This window comes from Drosophila suzukii, chromosome X (assembly GCF_043229965.1).
Source record: "Drosophila suzukii chromosome X, CBGP_Dsuzu_IsoJpt1.0, whole genome shotgun sequence".
In the NCBI taxonomy this organism is placed as follows: Eukaryota; Metazoa; Arthropoda; class Insecta; order Diptera; family Drosophilidae; genus Drosophila; species Drosophila suzukii.
The window spans coordinates 3913251-3932648 of NC_092084.1; the positions used below are offsets into that span (position 1 = coordinate 3913251).

The 19398-nt window shown below is 37.4% G+C and overlaps 1 protein-coding gene across 1 annotated transcript in view; it reads left to right on the plus strand.

Moving 5' to 3' along the window:
• Positions 1–18850, plus strand: part of LOC108014962 (uncharacterized) — a 62291-nt gene extending 43441 nt beyond the window's left edge. Inside the window, exons 2-3 of the mRNA XM_070997874.1 lie at positions 11809–12285; positions 18150–18850. Of these exons, the coding sequence (XP_070853975.1) occupies positions 11813–12285; positions 18150–18333 (657 nt within the window). The 5' untranslated portion in view covers positions 11809–11812 and the 3' untranslated portion in view covers positions 18334–18850. The remainder of the gene's footprint in view (positions 1–11808; positions 12286–18149) is intronic.
• The last annotated feature ends 548 nt before the right edge of the window (positions 18851–19398 follow it).

Below are 19398 nucleotides of genomic sequence, written 5' to 3' on the forward strand. Positions count from 1 at the left end.
TTCTCCCTTTCTCCCTTTCTCCCTTTCTCCCTTTTGTGGCTTTAAGACAAATGACAAAAAATTGTCTTGGTTAATACATACACATTTAAGCACACATGTGATACTCTTTTTAAAGGTACTTTGAAACTCTCAAGCGGGCTTAAAGAATTCCAACTATTTGAGTACAAAAGATATGTAGGGCTTCTAACAATTTTAATAATATACTATTATTGCCCCAAGCAAGCTGAAAATTTGTAATTATTTAAATACAATAGATATGTATAAACTTAATTTTTGTAATATCACTATGTTTTAAGTTGATAGAGTATTATTCTTTTTTTTTTTAGATAAATTAAAATATAACAACTTTTAGATCTTAAAAGCAACTTACTAGTATTTAAACAAAATGATCTGATCACTTTTCTAAAGTTCCAACTAGAGTACCCAGAGCTTTGGTGTTTTTACAGTATGGGTTTCTTTTTTTTTAGGACTACAAAAACAGCCAAGAGCAGGCGATGTCCTCGTTCCTTGTCCTCAAAAAGAAAAAAGTTGGGTGCTCGCAATATTTATTAAGCTTTTATTCAAGCCATCAGGCATTAGGGATAACGATGTGTCGTTGCAGTGGCGGCAGCAACAGCTTCTGGGGAATCTTAGCCCCCATCCCGCAGCCCCTGGAAGGGCGGAAGCCCCGAAAGGCTTAGGCAGGGGTGGCGATAAGGGGGGCGAGAGGCTTTGGGGGAGGCCCGCCTCGCTCATGAAAATGTAGTCGACTTATTTGGGTCCCGAGACCAATTGGCCATTAAGTATACGCCGTGTTCGCCGTTGCTGTTTTCCACTGAAATGCCTCGAATGAAATTGTCTCGAAATGGGCTGCACAGCTGCTTCCCGGGCTTCCTAGGATAACACTCTATATTTAAATGTTATGTCGGTGCTTAAATCGAAGTCCTGTTTCTGGAATTGCGAGAGCGGGGATTTATTTTGGTTCCCTATGGAAGAATTTAAGTTTTTGGAATTTAGAATTTAGATAGTAAACTAATTAGTAGGTCTTCGCAACAAGCTAGAAAATATTTATGTAAGCTTAAGACTATCTGCACAGAGAAGCCTTCAGTTTGAAGAGGTGGCATTGCACCTCCCATTTGCATGCAGACACTTCCATTTATATATAGGATATGTTTTTCGCCACCGAAAACTAAAAATCCATTAAAATGCACTGGAGAGCGCCACAGGATGCAGGCGGAAAATATCCAAAAGGACGATGGGAAGTGGGTGAAAATCACAGAATTCAATTTGAGCAATTTCCTTTTTTCAAAAGGTGCTCGTCGGGTGTTGGCCAAAATTAAAATGTGCTAAGCAGGCCAAAAAAGAGGGGAGAAAACGATGGAAATGGAATTGGAAGGCTCTTGAAAGTCACTCAGATTAAAAGGAGACCCGAGTAAACACTTTCCCACTTCCAGAGCCGCCTTTTCCTTTCTTCTCGCCTCTCCATGGCACACTTTCAATTGAATTTTTCAATTCAAATTGAAATTAATATTCACTTTGAGCATATCAATATACCAGGCTATATATATCCTCGCATTCTGGACTGGGCTTAGTCTCCCGCGGGTTACACATCGCCCAAAAATATACAAAAAACGAAATGAAAGAGAAAAAATCAATAACGTAGGGAAAACCCGGGGCAGAATTTGTTTTGATGAGCTGGAATTAATGGAAAATTCAAGTAAGGCACAACTTTATCGATTTGTGGCACGGAGAAAAGGAACGCCGTATTGGGTGAATTAAGATAAACAAAATAGGATTTATATGGGGGCCATAAAGAAGATGCCAGACATTTACGACAACCATTTGATTTACTCAAATGAGGACAATGTCAAAGCCAAATTGTAAATTGACAATGGGCCATAAAAGGGGAAAACCCCGAAAACCCCGAAAACCCAGTGAAATGAAATGAAATGGAAAGTGAAATGGAAATGGAAATGGAAACGGGATTGGAAAGGGAGAGGCGTAACGCATGAGGTAAAAGGATCCTTCTTATCTAATAAGTGTAATCATCATCAAATAATAATTTATAATACAATGAGCAAGGGCCAAATTAAGCTGAACTAGATGAAAGGAGGAAATTTAAATTTAATTTGCATTTTTCTGCTTAACTTTATACCCAAACGGTAGGTATTGTTATATATTACATATACAATTTTAAGTATTTTATTTGACTGACGTTCTCTCAAGGATTCCTCCCTGAAATCTCCAAATCATTGACAGAAAAACCCAATTAAATTTCCATTTGCCAGCAGAGTAATTGAAATTGATGTGAAATAGTTCCGGGGGGTGGGGGGTGGAAACCAAACAAAGAAATTCTGGATGGCGTCTCTGCAGTTTTCCAATTTCGGCATAATAATTGAGGGCGCCGAAACCAAAACTGCAGGCATTGGGAAACGAGCGCGAGATAAACGAAAAACTTTCGGCACTCAAGAACTTGTTTTGTTATCCTCAGCGTCTCCTGTCAAACTCGTTGTAAAGCCTCGAGAGTCCTGGGCTCAGAACTCATTACAACAGAGGTCCTGCGGAGGCACAAACTTTCCCGACTAATCCGTGATTAAATACTCAGTCCCGGCGACTTCGTCATTCGGTTCTGTTGGGTGCTCTGCGGTTCAAGTTCAATCATGCCGCCATAAGCTGCCCTCCCCGCCCCCGCCGGAAGTGGCCGGGAAGCCATTTTGACCCTTTTAAAGTCCTGCACTTCCGGCCGGGGCTGGTGAGTCCTTTTAGTGCTGCAAAGGGCTCACTGGCTGATGGGTATCAAATGGAGGTCGGCCCTTCTGAGTGATTCAATTTCCAAGTATAATACGTAGAAAGCTGAGGAAATCTGAATGCCCTTTCTTAAAATAAATACATTTTTTTAATTTATTCCAATACAAATAGAGCTATGAACAAAAAGATACCCTTTATAACAAGATACCTGTTTATAAATAACATTTGTTTTTATTTTATTTTGGTTATTCAACTATCCTTTAAGAAAGCTTTGTTTATATATTTTTTTAAAAATAAATATTGAGCCTTTCCTTTGATATATTAATAAAAATAGTCAAGCTGAAATAAATCATATATAAATAAATACGTATTGAATGTTTACGATTATGGTATTTTAATAAGTTGTAAAACCAAATGTTTAAATTTATAATTGATCATTGAAACATATTATGGGTCAATACTAGAAGAGTATTAATTTGGCATCAGCGAGTTCTCACTTCCATCGTGATCTTGTTTATATACTTTCTACCCCAGTTCACACTTGAAATACATTTGACATTTTGTTGCCCGTTGCCGTCTGCAATTGAAATCAATAATCAAGGAAAAGCTTGACTGGGAAAATATGACGAAAATACTTTAGCCGTTGGCTGGAAATTTTCATTCCGCATTTATGATTTGCACACTCTTTGGGAGCCATTTGCACCGCCATCACGTGCCGACAATCACGCAAAATCATTGCGCCGTCATTTATTAGCAGGACAAAGGGCGGAAAATGGAAAAACGTCTTATGGAGTTGCCACTTCCGCTTTTCCCCTTTCCTGACGCAGTTCCAATGTCACTGCCATGGCATTTTCCCTTTCCCTTGGTTAGGTCAGCAAATTGTTTTGGGTCTGCGTTAGATGAAGATATGAAATTTGAAGAGCTCAATTTATCATTTCCAGAGAAGAGAGGCACTTGGAAAAAAGATCGCTTAAATGAAAAAAATGTTAATAAATAAAAAAACAAATATTTAATAAAATAAATACAAAAAAATTATGTATTTTGTATTAAGATTTAAATAAAAATGGCATCTAGTGTTGTATAATATTAAAAATAAACAATATATATGGTTGGAAACTGTATAAAAAGAATAATATCCCAAAGCCCTGAAACTTACTTAGTTCTTACCTTGAATCATGAAACCTTTTGATGATTTCAGCTCGGATTGGTGACCTTCCAGGGAAATTCTAGCGCAACAAGTCCATCATTCTAGAATGAACATAAATTATTGGCACCTGTTACGGGCTTGGTGACCCCTGAACTGTTGACCCTTGAACACAAGCCTTGTCATTCAATTTGGATTTACCGCCAGCGAGAAAAATGCATAGCCTTGTTTATATTGCCAGTAGCCAAACATTTTTCTTGTTGACATTCCTGGTCATTTATTTACTTTCGGTGGCCAAAGTCCTTCGCCCATCTATCTTAATCAATGAAACAATGGCCATTTATCGTTGTGATTTGCTGGAAATATACCTATAAACAGCACATTCCATCTAACCACATATTTATTCGAGTATAAACTGTTACCGATTGACTACAATTATTACATGTCGTTAATCAAAACCACTGACTCGGAATAATTGGCCTATGAAATATTTATTATTTATTTAGAGGGCACACAAGCATTCGAATTTTAAATATCAAACAATATTTTGACAACCTGTTGGCTTGTTTTTGTACGTGAATTAAATTTGCATATTCATTTATGGTCTTGTTTGTTTTTCCATTTAGGAACATTGAATAGAGGCATGCCTTTATTATCATAATATATGCAAAACTATTAAAAGCTATTTGTTGACGGTTCAATTATTTAAAAGTCTTTGTTCATACTTTTAAGTTATCAGCCTCATATTTATTTTAACATTTATTAATTATCTACACAAAGTGGTGCCATTTTAAAGCTGATTGCTGTTTTTACCTCACATTTGAGCGTAAATTTAATCTAAATTCAGTCCAAGCATTCAAATGGTTTTTTAGTCCTGCAGTTCGTAAATATTTGTCACAGTAATTATTTTTTTTTTCATTCGTTTGGTCGCGGGTCTATTGGAAATCCGCTTAAATGTAATAAAAATAAATTTAAATTGAAATACGCTTTTTGCAGGCCGACTTAAATGGGCGGCCATGTAAACATAGACAAACGTGGGGGTTGGTACACTGAAAAATCTAATTTTTTCAGGTAGCAAGTGTATTTTATCGTATTTAAAAGTGAAAAGAAAGTATATTTGAATGTCTTAAATTTTTTAAACAAAGATTTATATGTGGCTATTTGAAAAATTAACACTCTGTTTAACATGGTGAAGTATATATAGAAACAAATATTTAAGACTTAAATATATGTTTTTTTAAAGTGTATTTTGCAGCACTATAAATTTAAGAACTTTAATGTGTTTTACATTTGAAGTGTTGAGTTATATATAGGCATTTGTGAACTGGACAATCTGCTTAATATGGTGAAATATATATATTTTGATATTTTTTACGAGTGTACAAAGTGGGGGGTTGAGTCCATCGCCTGGGGATTGGGTCCTGATTTGGGTGTTTGTGCTTGATTGACCGTATCGTCTATCTGTTGAGTTCTGTGTCCGCGGGGTGTCGCATTCAAGGGTCACGCCTTGGATTCTGTTCTCCTCGGTTCGGTTTGGCCGGGCTCTGTTCTAATTAAACCATTTTGAAGTTGATTGCGTTTTCCGTGCGAGGCTTCTGGCGGCCGCTTTCTACCGATAAATCAAATTTAAATGTTTGAGTGCTACTCAAATTGACTGCCCACTTTTTCCCCCAACACCAAAAAAAAACGAAAAAAAAAGGAAAATTAAACGAATCGAACACACGCCGCGCAAAAATGTCGAAGACCCCGCGGGGAATTCGCATTGGAATCAGTCTCTGTGTTCTGTATTCTTAATTTTTTTGTTTTTTCGTGGCCCCTGCCTGTGGTGCATTGTTCGTTTGTTTAATGTTATTTAAATGCATAATGAATCCGTTAAGTAAATTCTTTTCCGGTGGCCCTGAGAAAGAGATGCTCAAAGTGATACGATTTGTTATGAGCTCGTATTTATAAAGATGTAATCATTTAAGAACTATTTTTAATAAGAAATATTATTTTTCAAATTTTAGTCTTATCCAATGTATGGATACATACTAAGAACTATAATAAATGGATAAGTATATACCTAAAAACTATGATAAGTGATTACAAACTGTATTTCTTCATGGAATACCGTTTTTGAAGGGTCTCCGTATCACAGTCTATGCTTTATATTTAATTGTAATTAAGCCATTGGATTTTCCCATCCTCCTAATTAGTGCTCTTTCAGGGTATAATAAAATGCCGACCCTTAACTTTCCTAATCGCATTAAAGTTCCCGAACAACGAGCATCCCCCGAAAACCGATTCCGTGACCTTGTTGCCTCAAATCAATTCGAAAAGGGACTGAAAATGGGGTGTGGGGGGTATATATCATAATTGAGCCACTCGATTGCTTTGCCTTCCGTTCCATTGTAGTTCCTGTAGTCAGCAGAACTTTCTCCCATTTCCCGGACCCGCTTTTCCCTCAATTTTCCCCGGACTTTCATCAGTCCCTCGTGGGTCTATCTGTCAGCTCACACGATGAGTACTTAGCTGGGAAAAAAAGCGATTTGAATTTTTGGCAGAGCCGCTGCCCTAACCCCTATAACAGCCTATATCCGTCTCTCTCTCTTTTTCGCGAAAAAGAGACGGCTGCATGGCGTTGGAAAGAGACGCCTGTCAATTTTCATTTTCATCACGAGCGCGCCAAAAGGGAAATTTAAATGAGGTAATCTTTCCCTTCCCTGGTGTGTATTTGCTGGAAATTCCTTTTGTTGTTTGCCAGGCCTAAAGGCGTGCGTGTGTGTGTTAGCTCTTTTGCTAATTACATGCTGCTTATTGGGAAACCAGGGGAGGGGTCAAAGGTTATGCCCGCATTCGATCCGAAGTCGAAGCAAATCGTTGTCGCTCGCTATTAATAGACGCTCATTATTGGCATTTTTGGCATTGGCATTGGCATTGGCATTGGCCAAAGTCAAGCCCACACGTCTCTGGGTGTTTTTCTATTTTTCTGCCAATTGGCAGTTTTTGGCGCCACTGAAGTCAGCTGAATTCCAGTAGAGAAGATGCCAAAAGTTCGGAAAACGTAGAAAATATATCTGCTTAATAAATAAGAATTTTTAAGTCATTTTAAAAGATACAAATTATTACCAAATTTTATTTTGATTTTCATCAAATTTTGAAAACGTTTCTCCATAAGTAACTGAAATTCTTAACAACTTTTAAGACATTTTTTGCAAAGATATATAACCATTTTTTGAATAATTAAAAATATAAAATAATAGGTTCAATGTATGTTAAATACGGTAATGTAGCTAAAAATGTTTAACAAAAGTTTGTAAATAGCAAACAATATATTATATAATAAGCATGATTAATTTTTAAGAGTCAATCAAAATAAAAACAGATTTTGAAAACACTTTGTTAAATAAGTTAATAAAAAATATAAATAAAATAATACAATATTAATAATAGATTAAATATATCTCTTTTTCTAACACCTTACTGCTTTCAAAGTTGAATTAAGCTTTTCCATTTGCCAAACAGGAACATGGGTATTCTTTGCTCTCAAGCTTGATAAATTGGCAAAGCCTTAAAACATTGTCATCACCATGAATCCAGAGATAAAGCATTTTTTAACTTTCAGACTTCGGATTGTCAGGCTCTCATCTCTGTTTCTTGAGTCCTCGAATTAAGCCGCCGCCTTGTTGCCCACACACGAATCCTATTCATTTAGGCCTAATGCCTAATAACAATTTCATTTACATTTTCGGCGAATTTCGCATCGGTTTTTGGCCCAAGCGGCGTATGCGCAATGTCCCCCAGCCGAAAGGTATTTTATTTAATTTACTTTCTTTTCCTTTTCTACCATCCATTGTTCTGCGACCTGTAAAGGGGTTTACTTAAATCTTATGATTTTTCCGGGCTTCCCTACTCACATCCTCCAATTTGAATCCCATTCAATTAATTGACACATTTTTTGCGAAACTTTTTTGTTCGCTTTCGTTTTGGGATTTTCCCCGCCCACTGGCCACGCCCCCCCGGGGGATATGCCCGCTTTGTCCCAACGCCCACACAATTTCCGGTACGCTTCGCAACACTGCAACGTAATTATAATGCACAAAGGCTAATTAAAGGGCGAACGGGGAATAAAGGCGAACAATGTATTGGGCTTCGGATTTGCGTTAAAAATACAAGGTAACAATGCCGCATTTGTTTTTCCTCTTTTTTTGATACACTGTAGGTACTTTAATTACCAATAGGGGCTGTCAAGTGCATTTTGTGCCACAAAATTGCACGTTTTTATCGGGATTTTCCAGCAGTTTCAATGTTTTCCTTAATGAGAAACCACTTTTACGGGATTACTTTTTTAGGCCTTTCCCTGATTCCAATACATAGTTAAAATTAAATTATATAATATTCATTTGTACATTAAATGCTAGGACTTATTATTTATTTAAATATTTTTAACCTCTTTTATGTTTTTGGATTGTCAAATTGATCGATTACTTAATTTTAGAAACCAGGTTTCTCATCTCTAGTCTGCGTTTAGCTCACAAGTAACGGTTCTTTCCAATGGAGATCAATTCCTATTGGTCAGTTGGGGAAGGGGAAATACGTAAAGGGCCGCCATCTTGAAAATTAACAGCTGTTTACGATCACTTTTAGCTACCAGCTGTCACTTGCTAAGTTTTCTGTTTGCCTGGTGTCTGAGAGCCATAAGCCCAGCACTTAGACTAAAAAAATGTTACAAAGCCTTTCAATATGTTAAAGTAAATTAGCGATTTTGCGATTTCAAACACCAGGTGAACAGGAAAATTCGTAGGTGGCCAACGATTAGTTTTTAAGGCTTTACTAGAGGTGTGCAGCTTCAAAATATGTAAGGCATTTGTTGCCGACCAAGCGATTGCGCATCTCTAGTCTGCTTATGCAAAACTAACGGTGTCCTTCCAATAAAAAAATGTTAACTGCCAGCAGTCACTTACTACGGACTATGCTGGCCTGGTGTCAAAGATCAAGAAATAAATTTCAGACCTCATTGAAATGTCAATAAATAGAAATCATAAAACCAAAATATCTTATTTGCTCGTCGTGAAAATGGTCAAATTTCTTGATTTCTTAATTTCAGACACCAGGCGAACATAAACGATTAGTAGGTGTAATACGACCAGCTGATTAGCTTAATTCAAGCTTACTTAGAGATGCTCCCGTGATTTCTATCTTTTGGCATGGCCTAAGCATATCCATAGGACTAAACTGTTACTTCGAGCATAACGTGACAAGCTCGTGACAAGATCGCGACAAGCTCGTGACACCGCCATGGTTGCTCATCTCTGGTCTGCGTTTGGCTCACAAGGAACGGTTCTTTCCCATGGAGATCAATTCCTATTGGTCAGTTGGGGGAGGGGAAATATGTAAAGGGCCGCCATCTTGAAAATTAACAGCTGTTTAAGATCACTTTTAGCTACCAGCTGTCACTTGCTATGATTTCTGTTTGCCTGGTGTCTGACTGAAAAAATGTTACGAAGCCCTTCATTTTTTTGACGAAAAAAAGCTTATTTTAAGCCGTTTTTAATTTGTAATTTAGTCAAATATAGGCGCACAACAAAAAGACCGACAGTTTTGGGCAGCTTACAATCTAGGCTAACGATCCTTATCACTTTTAAGGAAATTTATTTTTGGACCAATTTTCGCATTTTTTATAAGGGGTTACATCATCCATTTTTGCGAAAAGTGTTCAAAAATTTAAGTTTTTAGATTTAAATGCCAATCGATTGGGAATTTAAATACGAGTTCAACGAGGTATGACATTCCCGATTCCGACTTTAATTCGCAAAATGATTGCCAAAAAACCTAGTTTGTTTGGGTCAAAAAAATAGGTAGAACGGTTTCAGACAAAAATTCCATAATTTTTTGCAGTTTTTCAGTCGTAACGTGGTCAGAACAAGGCGCACAGCTGAAAGATGAACTGTTTTGAGCAGCTTACAATCTAGGATAACGATCCTTATAACTTTTAGGGAAATTTATTTTTTGACCAATTTTCGCATTTTTTATAAGGGGTAACATCATCCATTTTTGCAAAAAGTGGTCAACAATTTAGGTTTTTAGATTTAAATGCCAATCGATTGGGAATTTAAATACGAGTTCAACGAGGTATGACATTCCCGATTCCGACTTTAATTCGCAAAATGATTGCCAAAAAACATAGTTTGTTTGGGTCAAAAAATAGGTAGAACGATTTCAGACAAAAAATCCATAATTTTTTGCAGTTTTTCAGTCGTAACTTGGTCAGAACAAGGCGCACAACAAAAAGACCGACTGTTTTGGGCAGCTTACAATCTAGGCTAATGATCCTTATCACTTTTAGGGAAATTTATTTTTTGACCCAATTTCACATTTTTCATAACATGGTCTATTTTTGCGAAAAGTGGCCAAAAATTAAAGTTTAAAGTTTGAAATGCCAATCGATTGGGAATTTAATTACGAGCTCAACGAGGCATGGCATTCCATATTCCGACCTTATTTCGTAAAATGATTGCCAAAATACCTGGATACTTTTAAATGCAATTGGTGTCAAAAGTATGCAGTACATAAAGGGTAGTCATCTTTCTCAATGAAGTCATTGTACTGCTGAGCTTAAACTATTGTTGCATACTTTTAGAAACCTATAAATGACATTTTAAAGTGGCTTCAAAACTTTGGGTCTAGTTTCTTTTTAAGATATTTCCACCAATCAGGATAGTACATTTTAAGACTTGTAGATCTGCAAGCAACAACTAATTCTCAACCTTTCTCCGGCGATATAATTAGTGTAAACATTGCTTTTAATTTATGTAGCAATTATTTAAACATCACTCCCATGTCGCGGGCAGCTTAATGAACTGAAAACAATTGTAAACGCCTGTACTTATTTAATTAAAAACAAAAAACCGAAAGGGATTATGTTAACCAAAGCAAAACAAGTTGATTTAAGCTGATTATCCTTGCCTCTCCTGTCATTTCAATGCAACTACGAGTATTATTAACATGCAAAGCCACAATTCATAACTACCGGCCGAGCCATGGACATTTCGATAATCCCGCTGAGCTTTATGGAGCGACAAATTGATTCTGGGTTTATCTGACACTTTTCAATGTTTTTCGCTATTTGCCCGTCTTTCGATCCGAGTTTACACAAACGCCTCCGTTTGGACAAGCCGGCAATCAAAGTAAACAAAAGTCGGGCCGCAAAAATCAAGGCCAGCTGCGGCGAAACTTTTGCAGTTGATTTAAATTTTGCTAACCGAATTTGATTGCTGAAAAGTTGCCGCCTGTGCACAGTGACCGCAAAATGTCAACAGCACTTCTACGCTTTTAAGCTGCACTCAAACAAACTCAAATGGAAATGCGAGGAAAATGATTTAAAATGCAGGAAGATATTTTATAATCCCCGAGGAAACAAAGATGGAAATGTGGGGAGTGCGAGAAAAATAATGTGGTGTGCATTTAATAATCTCTAAAAAATCAAATGTTTTACGGTTGATCCTTAAACACTTGTTAAAGTTTGTATATTTGACACAATATTTTATTTATGTATTTTTAGTGAGAGAACACTAACAGTGAATATTTTTAAAATTTCCTTTTTCAATTTCCATTAACCATACTATTTGACAATAACAGATATTAAATATGTTTTTTCTTCTAAAAAATATATTTGGTAAATAACATTACAATTATTTATATTATTTATGGTAAATAAATACAAATATTTTTAATTACATTTCTAGTAGGTTTTATTATATAATGTGGGCTCCTCTATATAGACTTTGCTATAAATACACTACAAATTCAGTAATACATGTTCTTATATTATAAATATAAATATTTATAAATGCTTTTCAAGTAAGTTTTTTATTATATCTCGTGGGTTACTCTAAGCCGGCTTTGTAAACACCAAATATAAGAAATCTAACCCATTATTTGACTCCCGATCATTGCAGAACCATGCGTCGCTCCTCGTTCACGCCCGTCTTCAACCTGAGCACCCAGGAGCCGCTGATCGTGGTGGAGGAGTCGCACACCGCCGAGGATGGCGACGACCTTGAGGGGGCGGCCGGCGGGTGCGACCCGAACGCCTCCGGCACCCGGCGCTCCAATAGCGACGACTCCGAGCCGGACTCGCCGGTGAACCCCTACCTGCTCTGCCCCTTCCCCGACATGCAGCAGCGTCGCAAGCACTCGCTGCCCTCGCTCCAGATCACCGAGGGCATCACCGCCAGCCAGGTGCGCCGCCTGTCGGAGGTGGGCGGCGAGACCGGCGGGCTGAGTCCCAAGGAGGTCGAGTTCCTGGCCACGCTCTCCCAGAAGGCCAATCCCTCGGCCGGCGGACGCCGCCACTCGGTGGTGACCATCTCGGCGGTGCCGCCAACGCTCTTCGGACGCAACCGTCGCGAGTCCATTTCCGGTGTATCCTTCAGGTGAGAAGGCCATTCGCCCCGATTCGCCATTCCCCATTTGCCATTCCCCATTTGCCATTCCCCGTTTGCCATTCCCCATTTGCCATTCCCCATTTGCCATTCCCCATTAGCCATTAGTCGGCGGAAGTGGGAAGGTTACGCGCAGCGGGACACACGACCGCAGGACCTTTGTTAATCACTACACCTAAAAAAATAACTAGCTATAGGACTTTTAAAATTAAACGAATTTCTGAAAAAAAATTTTATTTTTATTTATAAAGTACCCTCTGTGTTTACAACTTACCTCTCATTAAAAAGAAAAAATTGATAACCTAATTAAAAAAAAAAATATATTATATAATAATCTAACCATTTTTGAATTTCTTAAAAATAACAAAAAATGTACATTAAAAAAACTTTTAGTGCTTGACCCCACAAGAAGTTTTTATCATATTACACTTATTATTATTAATTACAGAGTAATGAGTTATCTTATTACCTACAAAACGGGTTTGCTTTCTCTCTTGTTTATTATATCTATTAAAATAAATACTAAGGGGCGTTAACTAGTACGTTATTCAGTATACATATTTTATTGTTTGGGAGTCCTTAAAGTTTCAGAGGGTAATTTCTCTCTGTGCACATATCCCCCTGGCTGGATAGCTCCTGCCCTTGTCCTATCTGCTACTCTATGTACCGCGCCTAATTGAATCGCCCCGCCGGCTGTTTTCAAGCTTTTGTGCTGTGACAGCAACATTTTGATATCCTAATAGGCGAGGGGCGGGACGGAAGTGGGCGTGGCCAGGGCGGGAATGACCAGGGGCGTAATGAGATTGTCATAAACTGCGACCGGTCATTGCCATATGATGAGGCCGGATAATGAGTCCAGCAATCAATGGGAATGCAATAAAATCTGAGGCATGTAGAAAAGTTTGTGGCGCACTTTTTGGGACTTAATCAAAGAAAATTTTATTAGGTATATATTTATTAAATACAATCTGAAGTATAAGAGCTTTATGCTAAAGATTTGGGGAAGATAGGCTGTACTACTTTTTTAGAAAAAACTATTAAAAGTTAAGTGAGGAATGAAATGTTTTTAAAATATTACAATATTAACATACCAGGTTTAAAGGATTTTATAAAATACTCCGAGTTATATATGTATATATATATGCAGATAAATTTCATTTTGTATCTTTTTTCCCGTATTTTCTTACCATTTAGTGCCATTATGGTCCGATTTTTCAGCCGAAAACCTAGTGCCATTCGACCATTTAAATTGCATTTCATCCAGCTTGGCAGGCCAACTCCATGGGCCAATTTCCCCGTGTGGCAGCGCACTTTACGAGACCAAGTCGGCGGCTGGAGATGAGCGGCCTCGGGGGCGGGACATCGGGGCGTATAATTTATGCTAAAGTGATAACCGCAGACCCATCAACCACTTACTATCGCTGCACATGGATGTGGGGATTGGCCAGGCAGTAAAGTACAAATTGGAACAGCCCTGGCTGAAATGTCAAATGGCTTCGCGTTCTTTTTGTTGCTGTCTAGGCACCTAAAGAAAATAGGAATTAACTAACAAATCATTTCAAAAAAGTTGTTTAAGGTTGTGTATGCCTGTTATGATCATTTAAATTTAAATTTTTGGATGGGAGCACGTCAATGATTGCAAAAAAAAAACACCTTTGGACAAAAATACTTTATTTTTTTGTCGTTTTTCAGTCGTAATTTGGGCACAGCTAAAAAAAATGTTGCAGTTTTTCAGTCGTAACCAAGGTTTTTTGGGTCGGAAAAGGGGTAGTAGGGTTTCAGACCAAAAAAGCCGTATTTTTATGAGATTTTTCAATCGTAACTTGGTCAAATCGAGGCGCTCAGCTGAAAGACCGACTGTTTTGAGCAGCTAACAACCGAGGCTTCCGAACCCCATCACATTCCGGGAAATTTATTTTTTGACCAAATTTCACATTTTTCATAAGGGTTAACATCGTCTATTTTTGCGAAAATCGGTCAAAAAATTAAGTTTCCGGGTTTGAATGCCAATCGATTGGGAATTTATTTACGAGCTCAACGAGGTATGGCATTTCATATTCCGACTTCAATTCGCAAAATGATTGCCAAAAACCTAGTTTGTTTAGGTCAAAAAATAGGTAGAAGGATTTCAGACAAAAATACCGTTATTTTTTGCAGGTTTTCAGTCGTAACTTGGCCAAAAGAAGGGGCACAGCTAAAAGACCGACTGTTTTGAGCAGCTAACAACCTAGGCATCCGATCCCCATCACATTCCGGGAAATTTATTTTTTGACAAAATTTCACATTTTTTATAAGGGGTAACATCGTCTATTTTTGCAAAAATCGGTCAAAAATTAAAGTTACTGGGTTTGAATGCCAATCTATTGGGAATTTAATTACGAGCTCAACGAGGTATGACATTCCATATTCCGACTTTATTTCGCAAAATGATTGCCAAAAAACTTAGTTTGTTTGGGTCAAAAAATAGGTAAAACGATTTCAATTTATTTTATATTATTTTGTAATTATTATTTTGTCTCTCTTTGGTAGAGTTGGTAAAATGATCGATATCAATACTATCGAAGGTTTTTAAATTGGGGAAACATCGATGGTATCGTTCAGCAGAATAGTTAATTCTTTCGTACGATTTTTGGTATTTTTGTGCAAAAACAAACAAGCGGTAGTATCGATAGTAGTGGCAACTTCGACAAAACTATCGCCGGAGCCGGCTATCGATGTTTTACCAGCTCTAACTTCTAGCGTTCTGCTTTGCATTGCGACTTTGCCCGCCTCAAAGTACATGCCGTCTCCGCCTTGCAACTTGTGCTTCCCTTAAATGGAAAATATTATTTTAAGTAGTTGTCCCCAAGGAGAAAAAGGCCTCTTTGAGGTCAATTTTCCTATTTTAATATACCTTACAAGTGTCTCGGATTGGTTTGGGACACTTCCTCCGGAGAATTGCCAGAAGTCTTTGGGTCCGGTTCTGTCACTTTGAACCAGTTTAACTTGGCCACGACAGTTTGGGCCAAATATTTTCACTCTGTTTAAGTTTAAAAATTTAAATTTGTGGTGCAGCTGCGCTGTGACTGGCACTTCTCAGACTCCAATTTAACCAGGACCTGTTGATAGGAGAAGAAATCTTTACACAAGAGCTTTATTACTCTATTTCAGTTTGAGCAGGCCACGGAATATTTATTTGGAAATACCTTCGCCCTTAAATGCTTTTAGAGGCTGGATGGAAGAAATATTGTGTAGAAAGATAGCGGGCATTTTTTCCCGGCCTTTGTCCTGGTTCCGCTGGCTGGCTATATAATATTCCATTGGCCTCATTTTGATCTGATATCGGGCCTTGGAGGAGCGATCAGCCAGTTATCGGTTACATTTGCGTGAAGCATTTCTTCGATTCGCGTGCTCCTTCGTTTCTGACTAAAAAAGCAGAGCATTACTTTATACTAATTAATCACTCAATTTAACAATGTAATTAATAAAAAGTCTGCTAGCTGCTATGGGTTTAAGAATGCTTTCCAAATAGCTTCGAAAAAATGGGCTTTTGAGGATCATCACAGGGCTAACGGAAAAAAGCATACTATAACAAACTATAGTAAACTAACCATTTAAAAATAAATATAGCGTTTTTCACTTCAAACGTTTGAAAAATATGGGTTACTTTTGCGTGAAGCATTTCTTGGATTCGCGCGCTCCTTCGTTTCTGACTAAAAAAGCAGGGCATTACTTTATACTAATAAATCACGCAATTTAACAATGTAATTTATCAAAAGTCTAAATGTAAAAAAAGGAAATTGTAATATAACAAACATAACTTAATGCCACAGTAGCTATAGCTGCAATAAAAAGCATAGGTTCTAGGCAATTTCTCAATTGCCTTTTAACCTGAGAATAAATAAATAAATAAAAAATTGATCAAAAGTCTGCTAGCCGCTATGGGTTTGTCTAGGATGCTTTCCGGATAGCTTCGAAAAAATGGGCTTTTGAGGAGCATCACAGGGCTAACGGAAAAAAGCATACTATAACAAACTATAGTAAACTAACCATCTAAAAATAAATATAGCGTTTTTCACTTCAAACGTTTGAAAAATATGGGTTACTTTTGCGTGAAGCATTTCTTCGATTCGCGCGCTCCTTCGTTTCTGACTAAAAAAGCAGGGCATTACTTTATACTAATAAATCACGCAATTTGACAATGTAATTTATCAAAAGTCTGCTAGCTGCTATTGTCTAGAATGCTTTCCAAATAGCTTCGAAAAAATGGGCTTTTGAGGAGCATCACAGGGCTAACGGAAAAAAGCATACTATAACAAACTATAGTAAACTAACCATCTAAAAATAAATATAGCGTTTTTCACTTCAAACGTTTGAAAAATATGGGAAAAAAAATGATTTTTAAAATTGATATTATATTTAAAACATTGTCCATCATATCTCAAATTGGTTCTGTTTCGCAAAAGGATTTCACAATGCTAGCGATGGAAGTCGCGCCAATTTATGTGTGAACTTTTGAGAAACATTTTTCGATAGAAATAAATATTGACACTTTATCGATGCCACTACTGACCTTCATTTTTAATATTTCAACCGTCAAACTCAACAAAAACCAATTCCAAAACTGAGTACAAAAATAAATAAATATTTCTTTATAGTTAGTTTATATTTTAATCTATAATTATATATCTTTTTTCTTTTATTAATAGTTTTTTTTTCATGTTTTGAAATAGTTTCTAAAAGTTGATGTGGCACCTTGCATGCCCAAAAAATAGATCATCAGTTACAAGTATGTGCTGTGTTAACTTGTCAAAACTTTCCAATTATTATCATGCACATGGTCCCTCCTAATAATCTACCTTATATCACATCCGTTGTATCCACTAACATTTCCGGAACAATAGTTAAACCAATTTAGAGATGAATAACATGATAAAGCTATGGAAAACCGATTAAAGGGAAGCAAATTTTGTGTATACTAAAGGTTCTTTTAATTTAATTAAGTTTGTAACGAATATTAAATAAGTTATATGAGAATTTTGTCTGATTATATAATACTAATCTTTGCTTTGTTTTTCTTTGTTCTTTGTTTTCAAAATATTTGTTTAAACTTACATGTTGGAAATAACTAAGAACTGTGCATGAAAAACGTATGATACATTTATTTTTGAGTATTATTAAGTGTGCATATAATTTGTGAAAGCCGTGAAATTTTCAGTCATTTATTAAGCAGACAAACAATTTGAGCAGCTAACAACCCAGGCTTCCGATCCCCATCACATTCCGGGAAATTTATTTTTTGACCAAAATTCACATTTATCATAAGGTCTATTTTTGCGAAAATAGGTCAAAAATTAAAGTTTACCGATTTTAATGCCAATCGATTGCGAATTTAATAACGAGCTCAACGAGGTATGACATTCCCGATTCCGACTTTATTTCGCAAAATGGTTACCAAAAAACATAGTTTGTTTAGTCGAAAAAATTGGTAGAAAGATTTCAGACAAAAATACCATTATTTTATGCAGTTTTTCGATCGTAACTTGGTCATCGAGGCGTACAGCTGAAAGACAATCTGTTTTGAGCAGCTAACAACTTAGGCTTCCGATCCCGATCACTTTTCGGGAAACTTATTTTTTGACCAATTTTCGTGAAAATCGGTTGGAAATTAAATTACAAGCTCTGTTTTGCAAAATGATTGCCATAATCTTATAACTTGTAGGTGAATGGTGCGATTTGAAGAAAACAAAATTTAAATTCGCGTTGCATCCTTTTTTTTATTGAAAAATGAGAACAAATCAAATATTACTCATTATTTATACTTTTTTTTTCAAGTAACTACCATTTTTAAATTGAAACTTGCACATTTTTTGCAGTGGCAGTCGCCGGGGCAGCGTGATCGCCGGACCGCCGCTGACCGACCACCGCGGCAGCGTGCACAACTTGCAGCTGGACATCATGGACGGCATCGTGCAGCAGCGGAAGACGCGCAGCGGCAGCGGCGTTTGGACAGCGCCCGTTCTGCAGGAGGCGGACAGCAATGTGCCCGTGCAGACATAAGCGGCGCAAGGACACGCAGGACAGGGGGGATGGATGGAGGGCTGGATGGCGGGATGGATTTATGGAATTTCTGAAATTTCTGGAATTCCTGGCATGAGAGCAGGACGATGGCTGGATGGATCGACAGATGTGCGATGGATTGGGTGGACGTGGACACTGGGCAATGCAAACAAATGCCCGGATACTCCGCCACTCGAACTGCAACTGGACCTTTATTAACATTCCGTGTATTTACCACCCCACCCCCTTATCCCAGCCTCCCCTTCCCTACGATTTTCCGCCGGAAAATTGCTTTTCGCGGCTGCCGCTTGAAGCAAACAAACCAACCACAAAACCGCACGAAAAACAGAAAAAAAGAGGAAAAATTCACACGAAAAATGTCAGAGAATGCTGGGCGGGGTGCAGAAACAGTACAGAAAAAATAAACAAAAAATTACAAAAAAAAAAAGAAAATATAAAACTTCGAAAATGAAAAACTGCAGTTAAACAAAAGAGCGGGATGGCGAGCCGAGTTTAAGATGAAAAGAATTGGTAGAACTAAAAAAATAGAGTTGGAAAAGCGGAAAAATAAAAGGAAAAGCAACAGAAAAACGCAACGCGACCGTTTTGATTGCCAGCAATTTCGGTTAACACCTGTGCCATGTGCCACGCCCACAAATGTCGCCAGTAAGCCCACCCACGCCCACGCCCACGCCTACAATTACGACTTAAAAATTGCCACCCCCTCGTGCAAGGATAATTGCAAATAATATTTAATTGGAGTGTTCAAGAAGAAGGACAATGGAAAACAGAAAGATAGCGCAACACTCGAAACCCTTCTCCGAAAAAGAGAAACAATTTCCGAATGGTCAAAAAAGGAACACTTAACCAAAGTAAGTGGTGTTTCGGGGAACCCTGAACCCCTATCTCGTTTTGAATTCCTTAGCTATTTTTTTATGATTTGAGTAGGGAAAATAGCAATTTAATAATTTACACTTGGTCATTGAGAAAAAATATTTTAGCAGTTATTTTTCTAATTATTGGAAATGGTGTAAATGTATATTAATCTCTCACCTTTTTGATCTT